The sequence below is a fragment of the Psammomys obesus genome, unplaced genomic scaffold (assembly GCF_907164565.1).
Source record: "Psammomys obesus unplaced genomic scaffold, mPsaObe1.curated_primary_1811, whole genome shotgun sequence".
Lineage (NCBI taxonomy): Eukaryota > Metazoa > Chordata > Mammalia > Rodentia > Muridae > Psammomys > Psammomys obesus.
In genome coordinates this window covers 204,066-226,814 of record NW_026592510.1, presented here as the reverse complement: position 1 = coordinate 226,814, position 22,749 = coordinate 204,066, and the positions used below count along the sequence as shown (strand labels likewise).

At 41.9% G+C, this 22,749-nt stretch overlaps 1 protein-coding gene across 2 annotated transcripts in view; it reads left to right on the top strand.

Moving 5' to 3' along the window:
- Positions 1-17,315, top strand: part of Plce1 (phospholipase C epsilon 1) — a 250,089-nt gene extending 232,774 nt beyond the window's left edge. Inside the window, exons 25-32 of one of the 2 annotated variants that reach the window (XM_055614080.1) lie at positions 1,329-1,590; positions 4,031-4,149; positions 4,940-5,068; positions 7,182-7,391; positions 11,428-11,586; positions 13,088-13,306; positions 13,872-14,083; positions 16,080-17,315. In XM_055614080.1, coding sequence (XP_055470055.1) covers positions 1,329-1,590; positions 4,031-4,149; positions 4,940-5,068; positions 7,182-7,391; positions 11,428-11,586; positions 13,088-13,306; positions 13,872-14,078 — 1,305 coding nt within the window. In that variant the 3' untranslated portion in view covers positions 14,079-14,083; positions 16,080-17,315. Of the gene's footprint in view, positions 1-1,328; positions 1,591-4,030; positions 4,150-4,939; positions 5,069-7,181; positions 7,392-11,427; positions 11,587-13,087; positions 13,307-13,871; positions 14,084-16,079 lie in introns of those variants that run through there. The other variant, XM_055614081.1, reaches the window with a different exon arrangement.
- The last annotated feature ends 5,434 nt before the right edge of the window (positions 17,316-22,749 follow it).

Sequence of the window (22,749 nt, the reverse complement as noted above, 5' to 3'; positions counted from 1 at the left end):
GTACACACACAGCAAGGCATATTTCCTGCGTCTAGTCTAACCTTGTGCTTCCTATTACTTATATCATCACCGAGTTATTGGCAAAACTCTACAGATTGCTAGCTTAAAATACCGAAAAATACCGAACTGCAGGTCGTTAGTCATCTCTACTTCCTCATTCATTTGCTCTTAGCTAACAAAGGAAAAAAAAAAATCAGGGCAAGAGATAGGAGAGAGCAATAAACCAGGGTCATTTTTTTTTTTTCATCTTTAAATCTCATTTTTCTCTTTCCAAAGGAAGCGCCCTTATGACACTCCAAATCCTGGGGATAACTCAGTTCACACATTCTCCCTCCACCCAAATTGCTTTCTCTCTCACCCTAAGCGGGGAGAACAGTTGCCTCTTTTGTATTGGGCCATTTTAGCAAGGGTAGACTGTTGTTTTATCTGTTTACAGAGGGATCCTGTAAGGTCTCAAGGAACACCCAGCCAACTGGGGTGCCCATTGACGAATCAAAGCAGACGCTGTCTGCCAGCTCCTCCCACATTGGCCAGTACCATTACAGAGTTGTCCTGGCTGTCATACCCCACCCCCTCCCCTAACCTCTCCAGCCCAGGGCTAAACTTCCCTTCCTCCAGCTTCTCCGATTCATACATAACCCAGCCATTTTGGCTACAAGATCCTTTCACCCTTTTTGCCTCTTGGCCGCCTCCACTCTTGGTTCCAACTGTAGTGGTCTCTTGGCTTCTGGCTCTGCCTTTCCCCTTCCCCCTCTCCGGACGTGGCCTGGTTCAATCTGCCACCCATGTTCAGTGTGGGCCCTTCCAGATGCCTCTCCTCTGGCTGTGCCCTCCCTCAGCTACAATAAACTCTGTCCTCAACCCATAACTAAGAGCACCATGTCCTCATTTCATCATTTTTTTCCCATTCATCTATGAATTAATTTCTGTTAAGGGTTCCATGCCTTGCTCTAAAACTATTGAAGATTTTGTAATTGTAAAATATATTCCTGTGGCATTTAAAATAGAATAGAATAGAAATAGCAAACTCATGTTTACATGGAATAGGGTCTTTTCTCTTGACATCTGTAAAAAAATGTAGTTTCATTTCAGTTTCTTTTTTATCATATCCCAAATTTTGACCATTGAGAGATTCAGTTTAAGTGAATGCTATAAGCAAAATAGGATTTTCAATTTTTTCTAGCTATGTGATTGCCTGAGTACAATCACTTGTGTTTGCTTAATGGTTTTATTAATCATTCACCGTACGCATTACAGAAGCTAAAACAACAAGTTTTTTCGCTTCTCTTTCAACTTCTGTGAACTTGATCCTTTGTTTTCCCCTTCAGATCATCTCTGGCCAAAATGTGTGCCCTAGTAACAGCACAGGAAGTCCATGCATTGAAGTTGACATCTTGGGCACGCCCCTGGACAGCTGCCATTTCCGCACAAAGCCCATCCATCGAAACACTCTGAACCCTATGTGGAACGAACAGTTTCTCTTCCGGGTTCACTTTGAAGATCTTGTGTTTCTTCGTTTTGCAGTTGTGGAAAATAACAGTTCGGCGATAACGGCTCAGAGAATCATTCCGCTCAAAGCTTTAAAACGAGGTAGAATAAATTTCTCAAATGGTACCTGTAAGGACTAAGGGCATTTTAAAGCAGACACTGGTGTAAAGGGAGGGCGGGCTGGGGTGCAGTAGTAGCAGGGCTAGCCATAGCTGAACGGCAAGCCTAGCCGTACTGGAAAGGTGGGTGTTCGATGGAAGGCAAAGGTGAGCACTGTTGGCTTGTGGGTCAGGCAAGCACCATTGCTTTGTGGGTGGCTTTGGTGTGGTCCGCAGAAATTTCGTCTCCTTGTGTGGTCTCACAAATTTTGATGTGCATAAGATCCCCTGGGGCACTTGGTAATAACATGTAGACTCCGATTCAGTAGTCCGGGGTGCGCCTAAGATTCTGCCTCTGAGGTGCTTCTTGGGATGCTGAATGCTGGTCTACTCTGAGTATCAAAGTGCACTTCTGTGTCCCACACCACAGCCACACTCAACCTGACATTTTCTGCGTTTCACAAACAGGTTATACTTTCCCACTTTTGGCTTGCTTTTTATTCTCTTTTTCCTAAGCAAGCAGCCCCTGGTCACTATATGTGTTTGGTAGAGTGTCCAGGACAACACACTACAACCAACTTTATTTCCCTACACTCTTAAAGGCTAGAAAGCCAAAATGAAGATGTCAGAAGGTTTGATCTCTGCTAACACCTCTCTTTGGTTTGGCTTCCTCAAAGAATAGCCAAATAATCTTCGTTTGTGTGTACATGTCCGATGCCGCTATCTTAACTTCTTCTTTTAAAAGTGATGTATTTATTTATTCCATGTGCATATATGGATGGACACCTGTGAAGGTCAGGGGACAGCCTGAAGGAGTTTATTCTCTCCTCCCATCATGTGGGTCCCAGGGATCAAACTCAGCTTGTCAGGCCTGGCCAGAGATGCCTTTACCCTCTGAGTTATCTCTTAACTTCCCCTTCTTATGGGCACGTTAATCTTATTGAGTTAGGACCCATCCTCATGGCATCGTTTTAACCTCATTAAATATTAAAGGAACTATCTCAGGTACTAGGGGCTAGGGTATCAACATATCAATAAGAGAGGCCCATAATTCAGGCCATTACGGTTACTGGAAAGTGTAAGGACAGAGAAGCACAATCACTTGGTTCAAGATCGTCATGCTGTTCCCCAGTTTAATCACATCTGTCCCAGGCTTTCTTTTTAATTATTTTTTTTTAAATTGATTCACTTCATATCCCTATCATAGTCCCCTCCCTTTTCTCCTTCTGGTCCCACCTTCCTTCCCTCTTTTCCATATCCCCTTTTCCTGTCCTCAGAAAGGGGGAGCCCTCCTCCCCTACCAACTAACCCCAGCCTATCAAGTCAAGTCTCATCAGCACTCCCTGTATCCTCTTCCTCTGTGGCCTGGCAAGGCTGCTCCACCAGGGGGGAAGTGTTTGAGGAGCAGGCAACAGAGTCTATGTCAGCAATAGTCCCTGCTCCCCAAACTAGGGGACCTACTTGGCTACTGAACTGCCTAGTGGCTACTTATGAGCAGGGGGCCTAGGTCCTCTCCATACATGGTCCTTGCTTGGTGCATAAGTCTCCACAGACCCCCGCCCCCCCGGCTCTGTTGGTCTTTATATGGAGCTCCTGTCCCCTCTGGGTCTTTCTATCTCCCAACACATTCCATAAGATTCCCTGCTCTTTGCTCAAAGTTTGGCTGTGAGTTTCAGCATCTGCTTCAATCCCCTGGTGGGTAGGGTCTTTCAGAGGGCATCTATGGTAGGCTCCAGTCCTGTTCCCTGTCTATTCTATTTGCCATTCTGAATAAGAATTAAGCATCCTCCATAGGGTCCTCCTCATTACTTAGCTTCTTTAGGTCTGTGGATTGTAGTATGGTCTGTTTCAGGCTTTATGTCTCTGCCCATGTATATGACAATGAGATACACAGTTAACAAATAGACTTCCTACTAATCCTAATGTTTTATGACTTTCTGGTTTTTCATTTCTAATGTGCATAATGAGCAACTTTCTACATTAATAATCATACAGCTACGCTACCACTTTTATTGGCTGCATAGCATTGCTTTTAAATTTATATATAATCTCTTGCTATTTTAATAAAATAAAATATTTTTATTAACTATTTTTTATTAAAAATATTTTATGATGAAAGCTTTCCCAGAATGGATATTGAATTTTAGTAAAGCAGACATAGTATGTGCTTTGGTGTCAAATTCATCAGGTTTCCCTACTGCTTTGTTGTTTGAGTTTGATGATTATTCATTTGAAGTTTAAGTTAGGAAGAGTTGAACAAGTTAATTATTTACTGACAGTCCAGTATATCCCCAGGGAACAGCTCTCTTACTGTGGAAGGTTCCTGTTAGCATGCCTGTTGCCATCCACTGCTCATTTGGGGGATACATTGGCCTCCAAGGAGATCTCTGCAGATCTCAGCCATGCATCCTTAACAGGCTCTCCCCAATTCTGCATCATTCCAGGATATCGACATCTTCAGCTGCGGAACCTCCACAATGAAATCTTGGAAATCTCTAGCTTATTCATAAACAGCAGAAGGATGGAAGAATGTCCCTCTGGCAGTACCATGCCAGCCTCTGTGGTAATTAAATTCTTATTTCAGTCAGCATATCTGCAGGACTGCTACATCAAAGGTAGACCCTCTTGTGGTACAACAGAGTAGCCAATGAGTCATTAATTAGGTAGCTATGGAAACGATAACAAAAATGACTAACACTTTGGCACTTACATATGAACAAACTGTGGCTAAGAGCCCACAGTGATGTTTGAGAATCACTGGACCAGGGTTTGCCCTCCAAAAAAGAATTTATTTATTTAAACAAGAATCACTGCTCTAATTTACTACTACTCTAATTTCCTCTATAAATTAAAAACATATGTGACAGAGTGTCCAGTTTCCTCTGTGTTCACAAGCTCTAAAAGGCACTTCCTTGGGCCACCTTCATCACCACTTCAAATAGTCCTGCTTTTTAACTCTGGCCTCTCTCTCCTTCACCTTTGCTAATTTCTTTCCATGTGCCCCTGCCCTTATTTTCTGGGGTCTCCTTCTTTCCCCCCTTTCCTTGAATCCTCTACAGAGATCTTGGCTTCACATCTGTAATACCCATGAGCTTCTACACATGGAAACTAGCATGTATTTCATATCACGCCAATCCCTGCTCACACTAGAAAGAAACACTGTCATTTCAGTAAGTTGAGACTCTGGTAGCTGAATCTCCTCAGGACTATTGAGGAAAATGTACCACTGTCTCTTCCTCCACATCAGCCTTGCATCAAGTGACAAGTGGGTCCTAGAAATTTTATATTGAAAAGAGCCTAGAATGACTATGTTATTTAGAATGTATGGGAAACTGTGTCATCTTCATTGACAGATGTTTACTTCTGAAGAGAGGAAGTGTTCTCAGACTCACAGGGTCACAGTGCATGGTGTCCCGGGTCCAGAGCCCTTCGCTGTTTTCACTGTAAGTGGAGGCACCAAGGCAAAGCAGCTCCTTCAACAGGCAAGTCCGTGGGACCCGCGGTTAAAGAGGCCCAGCCTCCAAAATGTACATGTGTGTGCAAATATGTATGCAAATATGTATGCGTAGACACGTTCACATAAAGCCATAGAGGTCCATGTTGATGATACATCTTTTGTTTATCTGTAGCTTGTTTGTTTATCTTTACATGTTGGGGCCTGAACCTACAGCCTTGTACATGCTAGGCAAGTGTTCTACCACTGAGCTACATAGACCTTTGTTGTTGTTGTTGTTGTTATTATTATTATTATTATTATTATTATTATTATTATTATTTTATTATTAATTCCACCAGGCTGACCTTAAGTTTACAATCCTCATAGCTTTGCTATGATATGTCTTTTGATTGTTTGAAATCCTAAGAATAGTGTAAGGGTTCTTGGTACCACTAGACAGGCTATGATTAAGCATAGAGAAGAACTGTTATTGATTCAAACACTGTTTCAACCTTAACCCATTTTAGAACTACTTCTCCTATTTGAGGGTAGATCAGAGAGAGCACTGACCAAGAGGAGTGTCCTGGACCTTCCTCCAAAGTTAGTACATATGGTGAAATTTGCATAATTAAAAACCAAATGAGTCCAGTGTAACAAATACTAACATAATAATATTTAATATTAGTTATCTCTATCATTTAAGGGCACATATCTTTGGATAATGAAACATTTTGCTCAACATTTTATTACTGACTTAAGTAGCATCATAGGAAACTATTTAAGGTCCAAATAATCAAAAATAAGCTGCTTCCAAGGCTTTTAGGTGTTTTTAGTCAATTAGTCCATAAACTTCATTGTCACATCACTACTAAGGTTTTACAAAGTCAGGGAAACTTCCCATAGCCTCTAGTGAGCACAACACCATATTGTCACCTTGTGCGAATAAACAAATGAGTCCTCAATGCTGAGAAGTATTGTTGAGTCTCTTGAGGAAGTGACAGTACCAAGAGAGCCCCTGGAAACCTCCCATCTTGAATAATTCTTATAGTATCATGGTCCCTATGGAATTACTAGCATGATGTCTCCTTTAAATCAAGGGCTCAGTGAGAGAGTCCAGAGTTGTGAGAATTTTCTGCTCCTACCACCCTTAGCACCTTACGTTGTTCTTTCCCTCCAAGTGAGAAATGTTAACCATAGCCATTGCATCCCCTAGGGAAATGGGTGTTTGTTTAATCCAAGCCAGGTAGTAGCAGCTGGCTCTCATGACACGGCTACCTCTCACTGGACAAAAACAGAGAAGATTTCTTCCCTATCACTGACACTTCATCAGAAATCTGTATGAAAGGAGTGAGGAAGAAAACATCAGTAAGACTCTGAGAATGGCTAGTATTTGTTGAGTGCTCATGATGTCTCGCACTGTGCTTAAAGCCTCCATCATAAACCAAAACTAATAGGTTGTTGCTGTGAGCATTCCCATTTTATAGATGGGAAGACCAATTCTCTTTCCAACACTCCAAAGACAGTAAATCTTTACAGCCTGATGCATGGTAAGCAAGTGTTCTGCCACTGATATAGCCTCAACTCAAAACAGACAAGTCTTAGAAAGAACCTCAGACCTAGGTCTAACTGACTGCAGAGCTCTGTCCTAACCACTCCATCTGATTGTGCAGAGTCCAGGGCCAACAAAGAGAAAACCCTGTAGGCACAGTGTCAGGAATCTATTGAGAGGAGCATTCCCACATGAGAACTGAGCCCTGTGAGCCTCCCATGAGAAGATAGTTGTTTCCACTGTGACTAACAGAGATGGGGTTTGCAAACTGCACTGGGTTCTTTGCATCAGTCCTTTGTTGCAAGAGCCAAGTTCATGGAGTGAAAAATCTAAAGTTTTAATTCAATAGGACCGCTCATTCTCGGGGTGGGAAAATAGTTATGCTGTCTGGGGATTATGAATAAATTGTGTCATTGCCCAGACTGAACATAAACAATCCCTTTTGAGCATTTAAGAATTATTACAGCTCTAGAAAGATTTATTCAACACTAAGTAGATTTCACTTATAAATTGCACAGCAAACCTGTCAGAACAGTATGAAAACAGACTAGTGTTTGGTTTGTGCCACTCTGCAGGTGTGTGCCTAATCCTGCCTTTGCCTTTTCTCTAGATTTTGGCGCTCAACCAAGACACCAAACTTACTACCACAGACTATTTTCTGATGGAAGAGAAGTATGTTATATCTAAGGAAAAGAATGAGTGCAAGAAACAACCATTCCAGAGAGCTGTGGGTCCAGAGGAAGATATCATGCAGATTTTAAACAGCTGGTTCCCAGAAGAAGGCTACGTAGGCAGAATTGTCCTAAAGCCCCAGCAGGAAGTAAGTACATCCTGGACAGAGCCTGCTTGGCAACTGCTCAGTCTGTCACTAGCCATCTCACCACTGAACACCTTCCTCAAACCTGAAATTACTCATCACTACAACATGGTTCAAGTAAATGTGGAGAAATGGTTTTGTTTTCCTGCACATATTCAGATGATTAACTGAAGAAACTCAATCTAAAACCAGCATCCTTTGTAAAATGAAAGAAGCAGGAACTTAAAGGATTCCTGTACGTGGCCTCCGCTGTGGATCCAATGCTGTATTTGTGTGTGTGAAGCCGTTGCTGTAAGGGTCATCTTGGACTAGCAGCCCTGTGGAAATGGCCTAGGCTGCCCTCCTCTGTAGAGTCCTAAAACCTCAGATAGAAGCAGTCACTGGTATCCAAGCATTATGATACCATGACAGTTGATCTGATCCCCCAACACAGTGAAGACAGATGAGCAGATAGTCTGATGGGGTATGCTGGACAAAGGATGATTCATGACCATCCTACTCCTCCTGCCCCTGCGCAGGATAGAACAGAACAGCGAGGAATGTCCTTATCCCACTCATACAATTTAAAACTTAAGAATTATTAATTTGTGGCATTTTCCACCTAATGTTTTCAAACCCTAGAAAGCAAACCTCAGCTGCCACACTGCCTAACGCAGGACCTGTTGACTCTCTGCCTAGTGTCCTCTAAAGCTTTGGCTCAGCTGGGGATATCCAGCTTGTACAGTCTGTACAAAGATTCCCAAATCTACAAATTCTGAAGCACACTGGGTCCCAAGGGATAATCAGCGTCTAAAAGGTTCTGTGCTTCTACATTTTTAACACTATGTCTTTGAAAATACTCCACACTTTCACACAAACTAAAGATAATCTCTCAGACTTAGAATTAGTGAATGTTTATGTGTGTTGATACCACATGGCTGTCTCCAAGAAAGGAGAATAAACAACTTCCATATTGACTCCCAGCCCATTGGCTCCTGCTTGGATTTGTCTGTGCAGCAGTTTTCCTTTCAGAGAAATCCAGCAAGGGCCTACTCCCTCACTGTCCTCTTTTAAAGGAAGAAATGAAACCATTGCTCCAGCATGTATCATCAGGCCACGTGACAAATCAAATGATAAGCAGTTGAGTCGATTCAACAATTTAATTAAACGCATATTGACTAAGCTCCCAGTATGCCCAGGTCCTGTTCTGGCCCCAACTGAGCCTCTTTGATTTGTAATAGAGGTGTGATGATCAGATGTGTATCAGAAGGGCATAGATGCTAGGAAAGTGAACTAGTTTTCCTCACCAGGCCTTACTTTTTCACACTCCAGTTAGTCACTATAAGCATAGCCTGCAGGCCAGATAGAACATCAGCCTCTCTTCCAGGACCCAGAGCCACCACCTCTTTCCTAATCTTGCCTTAGACCATAAAGGCCGGAAGAAACTTTGAGGCACAGAAACACCATCATCTTTCTTGCCTTTTCTCTCAAGTGTGTGAAGGCAAAGAATTAGCTCGCAGAGTTTTATGTGAAAACATCAGGTGGCTCCAATCGACCTTTGAATACCTTTGACATCTTTAATATCTCCCTAAATTATTCCTGTTTATAAATGTCTCGCTTCATTAATCAGCTACCTGTTAAAAAAAAAAAAAAAACCTACCTCCTAAGTGATACCTTCATTCCTCCACCTCCATTGTTAGAATGCATAAGGTTGGAAACTCCAGTCATGGAAACTGTAAGGTTGTAACTTCAGGGTTGTTGAAAGGCTGGAGCAGATTCTTTCCAGTCTTGGTTACAATTTGGCACCACCTGGTGGCAGTTCTCCATTCTGACTTAAGTATCAACGGGAACACTCCTGGGCGATGGGACCAGCTGAAACTTCCAGGCCAGTGACAGCAAACTTTGAATTCTTCTGGTCAGTCAGCATTGTGTCAGTAGCCTGTGCGAGGAGATCAGATTAAAAGGATTCTGGGAATAGAATGTTGTATGTGAAGTCTTGGCATCTGCTCAGGTCACCTACTCTTTATCTCTTTTCCCATGTCACTCTCTTGTAGAAGGTAACTTTTAAGCTACTGTCATTTGAAAATGGGGGCCAGTAAGTGGATGGACACCACGTAAAAAACTACAACCATATTCACCCAGTTCCAGGCTTCTGTGTGTATCTATTCACATACCGGAAAGTACACCTACATGTCAGTGGCAGATGTCCACAGGGATGCATCACCTGACAACAGTGAGATTTCATTTACAGACTTGTTTTCTCATTTGTTTAAGTTTATGAGAATGAGGTGATATCAAAAAGAAGAGGTGCGACTAGGAAGAGTTTCATCAGTTTTCAGCTGTTGGAAAAACTTTATTATTTTTTTATGCATATGGTTGTTTTGCCTCTACTTGTATCTGTATACCAAATGCATGCCTGGTGCCTTTGAAGGCCAGAAGACATCATTGTGTCTCCTGAAATGTACTCACAGATGAGCTACCATATGAGCTACCATGTGGGTGCTGAGAATCAAACTCGGACCCCCTGGAAACGCAGCCAGTGCTCTTTAACTTCTCTCTTTCTAGCCCAGTTGAATTTTTTAATAAAGGGAGAGTAGGGGCTGGAGAGATAACTCAGCAGTTAAAAATGTACATTGCTCTTGAAGGGACTCAGGTTCGGTTCCCACTACCCACATGGTGGTTTGTAACTACTTGTAACTCTACTTCCGGGGGACCCAAGCCCCTCTTCTGCTCTCCAAAGGTCACCGCACTCATGTAGTGTGCATACATATATGCAGACCCACAGTCATATGCATAAATTAAATAAATAAGCCTTTTTAAAAGAGTTACAAATAAGAGAGAGGGAAATTTGATTTCACTAAAATTTACCCAAATCTAATCATTCGGACAATAATTCTCGTATTACTGGGGAATTCTATCAGTATTCACTAAAAGTGTGGCTTACCTGAAGCCACTAATTTAGCATTTTCACTTTAGCTTTCCTCACTCCACCTGGATGAGTACTCCCTGTTTTATATTTCATACGCCTAGGATTTCTTCTTTGTAACTTTAAAATGAGGGCGATAGAAAGGTGGAGAGATGAAGGGCATGTGTGCCACAGCAGGTGGATAGCAGAGGACAACTCTGTGCACTTGCATGCCTAAGGATTGACCAGGCCACCACAGTTGCATGGCAACACCTTTACCTGCCAGGCCATCTCAGCAGCTCCCGTCTCTAATATTTCTTAAAGGTTAACAATTTTGGGGGGAACAGACTTCTTTTCAGTATAGCTTACTGTGTTCTTACTTGACTTTCGATAACAAGCAAAACAGTGTATTTCCTTCCTACAACTTTGTAGTTGATTTGGTGTGGGGATCACGAACCAAGGGGAAGAAGGTGGGGTGAATGGCGACAGAGCCCACGCAGAATCCCATCCTGAGACGCAGACACAAAGGTACAGATCTAACTTTATTATATAGTGTAACAGCCTTTAAATGATTCAAAGGCCAACCAGACCGTTCCTCAAGCACCAGTAACAATCAATGAGGTTAGTGCAACTATAAGGAAGTATGGGAGATGTAGGGGGCCAAGGTCACCTTAGGAAACTTCTGTAAAGAAGGGGGAAGCGGGCACTGCCCTAGCCTCAGATCCATTTTGAGACTTCACTAGTGTGCTAGGAGTCCCTAGTAGATTAACACTGTGCAGTGGACCAGGACCTTTCGAGGAGCTGTAGGAGTCGCTGATGTTTCACTCCCCTTTCCCTATGGGCCTCCAAAAAAGCTTACCTCAACATTCCCCACAATTTGGTCTCTCAAAATCCACAGCCAGTAGACATTTGTAAACTGGTTTATTCTAAAACCTCATGTCTGAGTCAAAATCAACACAAATCGAGCCTTTCTTTCCCTTGGAAGCAGGTACATCTTTTCAGCATCGTGTATTAACTTAATGAATGAACTATAAATTCAGGTGTTTTCCATTATTACCAACGAAAATTCTTACCAACTCAAATTTTTGCTAAAATTTTTTGTCTTCTGAATCATCTTACCAACTACTCATATATATTCTTTTTCTTTAAATGCAGACCCTAGAAGAGAAAAGCATTGTCCAAGATGACAGAGAGGTGATCTTGAGCGCGGAGGAGGAGAGTTTCTTTGTCCAAGTGCATGATGTCTCCCCAGAGCAACCGCGAACTGTCATCAAAGCCCCCCGAGTCAGCACCGCACAGGATGTAATTCAGCAGGTAACCGCCTCCCTGGGCGCCTGGGTGCACTTCAGAGAGAGCAGCAGGCGCAGGGCTCTGGGAGATCCCAGCACCGCAAGAATCTCTCCTTTCCTCACTCCGTGCCTTTTCTTGATAAACATGGTTGGGACAAACCAGATGTGTGTGCCTTGACAGCTCACTGATGTATGAATGAAGTTCTAGAATGGGATGGGGGCCAGAACAGGAAGAACAGAAAATATCTGTTCACCTCTGCAAAGGGTACTTAGCTACATCTACAGTGAGCTTACATCTCTGCTGATAATAGGGTTAGGCGGTGGCACCGCAGAAATTACCCCAGAAACCCGAGTAAATACTGAATGGACGTATCTGAAGGGTGCCACAGAACACAAGCAGGAGGTCAACTCTGACTGTTGGCCAAGTCTAGGTCAGGCGCTCTCTCTCTCTCTCTCTCTTTGGTACATGATTTCATAGAACTGTTACACATAGCATTTGTATTCACTGAACTCCTGCTTGAGAAGTGATGTCACACAGTAAACAGCACAAACCCTTGATCACATGGCTGAGGGTTCAAAACCAGCTCTTCACCTCTCTCACTCAGATCTGTGTCTGAGTTATACTGTGTGTTGGCAAACTTTTGTGGGGAGCAGGGGCTCCACTTCCTTTCTCTCGTGTAAATCCTCCAGCGTCTGACTTCACCAGCCCATTCTATCTGATTCTGCATCCGCTGTGACAAGCTTCCAGATGAATAACCTGGAGATAGTACGATGGTACTTCCCCCACACAGCTGTTGTAGTAACACATGCGGGTTGTTCAGTACAGTGCTTACTTAGCATGTACCTGAGTGTGACTAGTTATTCCTGTTGTATGATAATTTAATATTTGCAGTCTCCTTAATCAACTCAGAATTTCAAACTCTCTTTTCTTTTGCTCAGCTTTGTCTCCCCAAAGTACAGCACCGTATGTGGATATAAGAGGTCATGACTAAACATACAATGATGTATGAACAAATGAAAGATGTTCTTCTACTAAGTGAAAGGGAAAACATATGACTTCTAAAATCCTAGCACTCACATGTGTGATAAGGAGGCGGTCTGGTGGAAGAGAGGGGCTCCTAGGGGCCAGAATTCCATTTCTCATCGGCTGCCTGACTTTCATGTCTGTACACTGTGGTGGTGGTGGTGGGATCTAGACCTAGCCTTTTCAGTTACACTATAAGATGCACTTGCTCTGGATTCTGCTTGACCACTGCTAAGTTTAAGCTTCCTCCTCTGGAATCTGCATAGGTTTTCTAAGCCATTTGGAAGTCAGGCCATTTTGGAAGCTAACTGAGGTAACTTGAGAACATTTGTTATAAACCACAGCTACTCAAATAAAAATGAGGCATTGGGTGACCTGACCCTATTTGGAAGATGTTCTCCATCCATAAGAGTCTGAGCCACCTTTTCACCTTCAACATTCATTCATGATGGATGCAAACATGGGAGATGCTTGATTCAGCTGACCCTAACTTATCTTTCAGACCTTATGCAAAGCCAAATATTCCTACAGCATCCTCAACAACCCCAACCCAAGTGACTACGTGCTTTTGGAAGAGGTGATGAAAGACGGACCCAGTAAGAAGTCTTCTGCTCCAAAGTCCTCACAGAGGATTCTTTTGGACCAAGAATGTGTGTTTCAAGCCCAAAGTAAATGGAAAGGTGCAGGGAAGTTCATCCTTAAGTTAAAGGAACAGGTGCAGGTAATATGAAAGTTACATTGATCACTTTATAAATCACTGATAGTCACATCTTAATTATTAAATTTGGGAGCTAGTGAAAGTTCTTAAATCGAGCAGTTCTTGGAAAGTAGTTACTTTGTTTTCACTTGTGGGGATAAAACACAATAGCATGCTTTTCTGTGTTGTTAAAAGATCCTAGCTAGCCCCGAAGTGGTGATGCATGCCTTTAATCCCAGCACTGGGGTGGCAGAGGCAGGTGGGTCTCTGTGAGTTCAAGTTCAGCCTGGTGTCTACAGAGTGAATTCCAGAACAGTCAGGGCTACACAGAAAAAAACACGTCTTTAAAAAGGAAGGAAAGGAGGGAGGGAGGGAAGGAGGGAGGGAGGGAAGGAGGGAGGGAGGGAGGGAGGGAGGGAAAGAAAAAAAAAAACGATCCTGGGATAGAGGCCTTTGGATTATTTTCCCAAAGCTTTACTTGCCAGAGAGACATACAAAGGAGTACATACTCCCTCTGCTGGGTATGCCATGGGAATTGGGAACCTGGGCTTACCTTTCCACCAAGGAAGGTTCTTTTTTTTCTCCATAGGCATCCCGAGAAGACAAAAGGAGGGGCATCTCCTTTGCAAGTGAACTCAAGAAACTCACTAAGTCTACTAAGCAACCCCGAGCACTCACATTGCCTCCTCAGCTTGTGGCCTCAGAAAGTGTCCAAAGCAAGGAGGAGAGGCCTGTGGGTGCTTTGTCCCCCAGTGACACAGTGGGTACTAGCAGTGAGCGAGGGCAGCAGGTTTGACCCAGGTATATGAAGGTACTATAGCATTGTGAAATAAGACCCAACTGAAAGTACTTTGTAACACAGGCTGGTGCCTTGTGACTTTTCAAGAGGTGTCCCCTGAAGCCAGGTGGGAATGGTACTTCAAAATAGCACCAGGGCTCTGAAATTACATGCAGGCTTTTAAAATTCCAAACTTCCAGGACCAAAGAGATGGCTCAGTGTTTGCTGCCACGCCTAACGAGCTGAATTGAATCTGTAGGGCTGACATGATGGAAGGAGGGCACTGAATCCCACACATCATCCTTTGACCTCCACATGTATACCAAACCATGTACAGACCCTTGTATTTACACACACACACATTTTTCGTCTTCCTTATTTTGTAATAACTAACCAAAGGTCCCAAGAAGGCAACAAACTTGTCCAAAGTACCAGACATACTTAAGTCATCATACATAGGACTACCTTAACTATTAATTATTAATAACATACATGAACATTCTTCAAGAGCTCTATGGATCATTCAATGTTTATTCCTTTGGAGTCCTACTATTATAGTTTCGATCAGAGCCAACAACCTCATCCCTCCCTGCCTCTTAAAAAAATTAAAATATTCCAGGCATGGTAGCATAAGCTTGGAATCTCAGCATTTGGAAGGCTGGGGGGAAGGATCACAAATTCAAAGTCAGTCTGGGCAACATAATGAGTTCAGGCCAACTTAGGGAATACAGGTGAGAACTCATGTGTAGAAAGCAAAGTAAAACAAAAGAAAAATTAATTTCATTCTCCATCCTGAAAATGTAGTGTCAGTTGTCAAACCCACTGCTTGATGTTCAAAACAAAGTCAACCTCAGCAGTTGGGTGATCTAGAATATGAAAAGGGGCGCAAGGGAATCAAACACAAGAGCCTTCTTTTCACTGTTTCTTTGGCTGTTTTTGAAGCTGTGTTACCCAGACTGCCTGTGCTGGTTTGAATGAGAATGGCCTCCAGAGGCTCATATATTTCAATGTTTGGTCCCTAGTTGGTGAAACTGTCTTGGGAAGGATTGGGAGATACGGCCTTATTGGGGGACAGTGTTTTAGATGCTTGCCTTTGAACTCCATTTACCTTGGCAAGTGATGTTTAGAAGCACTGGACTAACTTCATAGCTTTGCTAACCATTGGTGCTTTTCTTTAAAAACTGCCATTGTCACAACTATGTCCACTCATGATCTCCTTTATCATAGTGTTTTCAAGAATGAACACATTTTTTTTAAGTTCTCTCTGTATGTTCTCCTAAGTAAACAAGAACAATGTTTTAGCCTTTTTGCTACAGTATTTCATATTATTTGTTCTAAAATGATAATACTGAGTTTCAATAATAACCTAAGAATTTCTAAAGAAGCAAATGTTCACCTTATCCTACCTGAAGTAGTTGAAGAAATTTCTTCTTTTCCTAAAGTTGAGGAACATTTATTTGATGTAATAAAAGGTGTTTCTTGTTTTTTCCTAAAGAATGTGGTGTTCCAGGACAGAAATAAGTGTTCTACCTCCTAAGGACACCATGTCTTACCACTGTATTAGGAAGGGACTCCTTCAAATCTAGCCACTAGAGCTGGCCCATAGGACCAGCTTGCTAACTCAACTTTGAGAACATGTAACCAGAGGCAGAGGTTGGAAAACCTTGAAAAACTGGCCATAGGGTTTGCTGAAAAGCCTAAGTCTGTGGGCATTGGAAATGTAAACATGTCCTTTAAGATTTGTATCAGTTATTCAAATTGGTTCCTGTATTATATACCATGGTGTATTCTTTAGACTGCCTTTTTGCAAAAAAATGGTTTTTTCAAAAGCTGTTATTCATATGCCCACAGACTGCTCCATTTTCAGTTCTCATAAAATTAATTTAGAATGGTGTACATCATTAGATCACTACAGCATTAGAATTCTGCAGTTGAACAATGTGGAACCTGGCTAGGCTGTAAACATTGCTGCTTCTTTGTGGTCAATACATTAATAAGCCTATGTGGATGATGTTGCAGATAAAGATCCTTGACCAGAAGCTATCAAGAATGAACGTGGTGGAAAGGAATATACTTTACTTCCTCTACATTTAAACTGGAAATTGATGATTTCTGAACTCCAACCCTCTTCACACTTGATATGAGGTTCATGCAGAGGAAAAGCAAAATGGCACAGGGCTGCTAACCAACTTCCTGAGGAATGAAGCAGGAACGGCCAGAGCATTGCCATTTTACAGATGTTACAGTCAGAAAAGCCATCCCATAAGCGGAAGGCAAGAAGCTTCATCTGTAAAGCACCAGGCAGAAAACATTTTAGGGTCTGGGCTATATGGCTTCTGCTCATTGACTCAGCTCGACAGATGGAGCGCAAAGACAGCTGCGGACAATAGGTACAAGAATGAACATAACTGAACAATAAAACTTTATTTATGGACACTTAAGTTGGAATTTCATATAATTTTCACATGTCACAAATCTATCAAGTGTTTCAACCACTTAAAATTGTAAAATCTATTCTTAGTTTAAGGGTCATACAAAAAACACATGAATTTTGGCCCAAAGACCAGCTTGCTGACCAGCTTGGAGAATTGGGAACAAGAGGCAGAGGTTGGGAAACCTCGAAAACTGGCCATAGGGTTTACTGAGACGTGGAAGTCTAGGGGCATTGGAAATGTAAATATGTGTTGTAAGATTTGTTACCAAGTATTCAAATTAGTTCCTATACTGTGTACCACGGTGCACTCTTTAGGCCTTTCTGCAAATAGAAAAGTTCTTTTTTTTAAAACGATTATCCATATGCCTACAGATTGGTCCATTTTCAGTTCTCATAAAATGAATTTAGAATATTGTACAATTCTTGATGTCTTAATAAGAAGCCTAATCATTTTTTAAGAGCAAAAGCAGACTGAGTTGATGTTTAAAGTAGATTTATTTATTTTGCAATGTTTGTACTGACACTGTACTTGTGTATTTATTAGACATAGCTTTCTTGGTATTGCTATGGGTGATAAGCATTACTGGTTCAATCTATTTCAAGATATCCTAAAAATAAATCATATGAACATGAGAAGTGGGCCAGATATCCAGTGTAACACTGTCATCTTCATTTCTGGTTTACTGAAGAGCTGCGGATCACACTTGGCATTTGATGTAAATTACTTTAAAATCATACTTCACAAAGCAATCGGCTAAGTGTGATAAATTCTTCTGATTTTTTTGAATGAAGTAAATTGTTACTTATCAGACTGAAATACATGGTCCTCCAGAGTCAAGCCTATATTTTATCTTTCCATTGGCGTCGCTCCTTTTGAGGATATTTTTCTTCAAATTATAAAACACACTGACTTTTGCTTTGAGACTTTCCTTTACCAGTCACAGAATAAAGAAAACAACCCCTTCTCTGCACAATCTAAAAAGATACATGTCAAAAATACACCACACAGCTTTCATGTCAGTGAAAGATTCTTACTACACCATCATGCTCTTGCCACCAGAATTCAGACTATTCTCATTTGGCAGCTGTACATAACTAGAGGTTCCCTTTCAAATCAAAGAATAGGTCTGTAGCAAGAACAGAGTCCTGTTTCACTAAAAAATATATATTCTGGAAACATTTTATCAGTTTTTCTATAAATTAAAGTGGCCAAATGGTTTGCGTTACCTTGGGTTGAAAACTGAATTACTGGTCTAACCAGCCAGAGCCAAACAAAAGCTGCAGGTAAGAAGATACAGAACCAGACTGGTCTCTTAGGTTTGCCCACCCCACCTCATGGTCTTTAGCATATCTGGAGGTCAGATACACAACTGACCCCATACTTAAACACTGAGGTGAACAAGTCCAGCCTGTTGCACCCCAATTAGTTTAAAGGACATACTCTATTAAAGTTCAGTCTTTTGATGGTTTTTTGTGTGTTTGTTTGTTTATTTGCTGTTTGTTTTTCAAGACAGGGTTTGTCTGTGTAGCCTTGGCTGTCCTGGACTTGCTTTGTAGACCAGGCTGGCCTCAAACTCACAGATACCACCTGCTTCTGCCTCCCTGAGTGCTGGCATTACAAGCTTGTGCCACTGTGTCCAGCCAAATTTGAGTCTTTTTAAACAGGACACTTTACTAAAAAATGTAAATAGGGTCAGTGAGATGGTGCAGAGGATAAAGGCCCTTGCCAAAAAAGTTTGATGACCTCAGAACCAATGAAAAAGTAAAAGGAGAAAACTGATTCCACGAAAGTATCCTCAGGCTCCCCATGTGGACCCCCACATTATATATACATACATAAATAAAATAAATAAAATTTAAAAAATATAAGCATTAAAGAAATGTCACTTAATGATGAGGACACATTCTGAGAAATGCATTGTTAGGGACTTTCGCTGTATGAAAGTCAAAGCTAAGACGGCTACTGTGTCTAAGCAGGAGTTCTTCAGCCTCATTATAACATCATGGGATCATGAAGCGCCCCACAGCACCCCACACAGCACTATGTCATTGGTCAGAGCACCACTGTATGGTACATGACTACACTACAGCTGACTAGTACGTTTTTACTGAAAGCTTATGAGTTATGGGCCACAGTCCACCAAGGGAAAAAACAATCCTATTCATAACGAATTGGAATTATCCCACCACATTATTATACTTTTTAGGATACAAGAAATCTGGATAGCAAGTTCTTTTTTTTTTTTTAATTACTCTTTATTCACTTTGTATCCCCCCATGACCCCTCCCTCCCCCTCCCAGTCCCATCCTCCCTCCTCCTTCTTCACGCATGCCCCTCCCCAAGTCCAATGATAGGGGAGGTCCTCTTCTCCTTGCTTCTGATCTTAGTCCATCAGGTCTCATCAGGAGTGGCTGCACTGTCATCTTCTGTGGCCTGGTAGGGCTGCTCCCCCCTCAGGGGTAGGTGATCAAAGAGCAGGCCAATCAGTTCACGTCAGAGGCAGTCCCTGTTCCCATTACTATGTAACCCACTTGGACACTAAACTGTCATGGGCTACATCTGTGCAGGGGTTCTAGGTTATCTCCATGCCTGGTACTTGGTTGGAGTATGAGTCTCTGGGAAGTTCCCTATGTTCAAAGCAAATTCTTTATCAGTAAAATTGGTGTGCAAAAGAACTTAGACATGCAAGCTGTTTTTATTGTAATTTTTTTTAAAGGTGTAAATGTGGGGGTCTCTGCAAAGGCTTATAGCCTGCAGAAAAATGATCCTTGGAAGGCAAGAAGGAAATCTGGTTCAATACAACGTAGTTAGTTGGGCTGGTTCAAACTTCTAGAGTCTGACACAAGGCAGTTTATTTTAGTCACATTTAAACACAGCACACTTTTGGAAAAAGTTTCCTGATGGCAATTAATTCAATCCTGTATGTAGGACATTATTTAAGACATGTTTACATTGAAACTGTTCCATAAAGATGGGTTCTACTGACTTAGAAACAATGTTTAAGATAAAGAATAGGGAGAATGACTGAAGTAAATATAACAGCCTCTGGGAGTCAGGAATGGTTTGGCCCTAGAGTTATGTAGGCTGTTTAAAGCACAAGTGACAACTCCCATAAAGATGGGTATTATTGACTGAGAAGCAATGCTCAAGGTGAAGGGAGTGAAATTCTGGGATTAACAAACATAATAGTCTGGGGGATTTGGGTGAAACCTGATTCTGCAGATAGCAAAAGATTACCAGGTTTAGCAGGGAGATGGTTGAACACGCCTTTATCCTAGCATTTGGGAGGCAGAGGCAGGTGAATCTCTGAGTTTGAGGCCAGCCTGGTCTACACAAAGTAAGTTCTAGGACAGACAGAGCTATACAGGGAAACCTTGTCTCAAAAAACAAACAAACAAACAAACAAACAAAAAGCACAAAACCGAAAGATTACCAGGTTGTAAACAACACCCTCTCCCGGCATTCTAGGTAGAAAACAGGTGAACATCTCCTTCCTCTGAAGGAAGATCAAGGACAGGAGATGTTCGCCATATGTCCTGGTTTCCCTAGCATTTATCTGTGCGCAAAAGGACCTCAGACCCTCTACATGTGAACCCATGTCGACCTGGCAATAAAAGATTAGAGAATCCAGCATGATATTTGGTAGAAAGGTGACAGACAACCTCTTCTGTGCACTTACAACTGATTTATGTGGGAAGATTAGAATACTAAACAGTGTCTGGGAATGGGGAGTAGCTGGGGGTTAGTCTGTAGGCAGTGAGAATACTATCTGGACAGAAATGCACAAGCACAAGTTTAGTCTCCTGCTGATCATCAAAATGCAGTCTGGACTCAAAACTTGTTTTCACACAGGCTTCCCATCTCAGTGGTTCTGGAGGTACTGATGGTTCATGAAGGTCCAGTATAATATATGCCAGGTTTCTCTTTAGAACTCATCTTCCCCCTCCTCTATTCCCTTCCAGTATCTCTGCAGATACCCAAGGCCTGGTCTGAAAAGAAGGGCTGGCTTTGTGGCAGTAAAAGGGAATTAACTCTAAAACACATTTAAAGTTCCACAGACAGCTACTTTTCCTGCCAATCAAGAATAAGGCTTTGGAGCTATTTTCTTGAGCTTACACTCAGCAGTGTAAGCAGCAGCCTTGGGAAAGTGACCAAAGGAGGCACTTTCAACCCCTGTATAGCTGCTTCTCTCACAACAGCACCAAAGCCAGAAAAGGTAGATGCCCTGGTTTCCAAGTGATCAGACAACAACCTCTCAGATAAAGCCCACACCTTTCTCATCCCTCCTACAACCCACAGGCAAGCTACATGTTAGTTCTCTGTTGTCTCTTCCTAAAAGGAACCAAAACTAGAGACTTCTGACACAAGAGTATGTTAAAAAGTGGCATTTGAACACATTCTGCAGCTCCATTAAAACACTCTCACACCTGTTTGAACACACCCTGAGCTTATTTCAGATGACAGCCTCTGACCTTGGAAATAATTCATTCTGACTGGGTAAGGCTGCATGTTACCTGACTTGGCACCAAAGCTCATGAAAAACCGAGGCTGTATTACTCCTACTATCACACCTCACTTTTAAGTGCCTCATATACTGCTGAGCACACAACAGGTGCTCAAGATCTGTCTTCAAAAAATAAAGGCTATGTTGCCAGGTGTGGTGGCACACGCCTTTAATGCCAGCACTTGGGGAGGCAGAGGCAGGCGGATCTCTGGGAGTTTAAGGCCAGCCTGGTCTACAGAGTAAGTCCAGAACAGCCATGGCTCTCTTGAAAAAACAACAACAAAAAAACCTAAATAAATAAATAAAGGCTATAGTTTAATATAACTCTCAAAGTGTACGTATATAAAAAAGTGAAAGTACACACATAGTTTTTCCTTGAATTCATATGTTACTGAAGTGCAAATTTATATATAGATTTATGGTCCAACTATGACAAGAAACTGGAAACTGTAATACAGTCATGAAATACTAAGTTATCAATTTCTATTTTAAAACTGATTTTTCACCTACATACAGTTGTTGCTGATAAAATATAAATGTATCAATGTTAGAAAATAATTGATTTATAACATACAGACAGATTTTTTGGTTGTATATACAAATATTCTTAATTTTTTGGAATTTTTTTTATTCAAATACTGAGGTTTGAGAAAGTACTTGTGTACAGAACCATACCTTTTCTCAAAATTAATAATAAAGCTTTATTTGGCCTGGTGGGAGGCACTGCCAAGAGCCTCTCTGTGAATTCAAGGCCAGCATGGTCTATGTAGGAAGTTCCAGGACAGCCAGGAATATATAAGGAGACCATGTTTCAAAACAAAAAACAATAAAGCCTTAAAAATGCAGCTTTCCCAGGCAGTGGTGGCACATGCCTTTAATCCCAGCACTCCTGGGAGGCTGAGGCAGGTGGATCTCTGTGAGTTCAAGGTCAGCCTGGTCTATAGAATGAGTTCCAGGACAGCCAAGGCTACCCAGAGAAACCCTGTCTTGAAAAACCAAAAATAAATGAACAAATGAATGAATGAGTGAATGAATAAATGGCTTCAAGAATACTTTTAGGCTGTTGTGCACGCCTTTAATCGCAGGCAGAGGCAGACAGATTTCTCTGAGTTCCAGGACAGCCCACAAGAGAGAGAAACAGAGACAGAGAAGGAGAGAAAAACAGGAAAGAAAGAAAAAGAGAAAGAAAAAAATAAAAGGAGAAAGAAAGAGAAATAAATAGGGAGAGAGAAGAAGAAAGAGAAAAAGGGAAAGACAGAGAAACAACAAAAGAAAAAGCCTTGCTTCTGGAACTCACATATAAGAACACACTCAAGTGCAAGGCATGCTGGCACACACCTGTAATCCCAGCACTCGGGGAGGCAGAGGCAGGTGGATCTCTGTGAGTTCGAGGCCAGTAGGCTACAAAGAGAAGCCCTATCTCAAAAAAAAAAAAAAAAAAAAACCCACTCAGGTTCAAATACAGCTGGTAACTGCCTCCCGACTGCTCTCTCCTCCAAACCTGTTGACCTCATCTCTGCCTATATACCACCTGCCCAACCTAACTCTGAAAAGAAGTTAAAGGCTGGCTTTAAATTGGCAACTGATCACTATCCCTGACTCTGGTGGGTGATAAAGGAATTTTCTGTTCTCACATTTTAATAAGGAAAAAGCTCTAAGCCCCAGAATGACTGGCTTCTATGGCACTGAATAAATAATCTGTTTTGGCAAACTGCTTTTCACTAAAATAAAAACAAAACCTCACAAGATG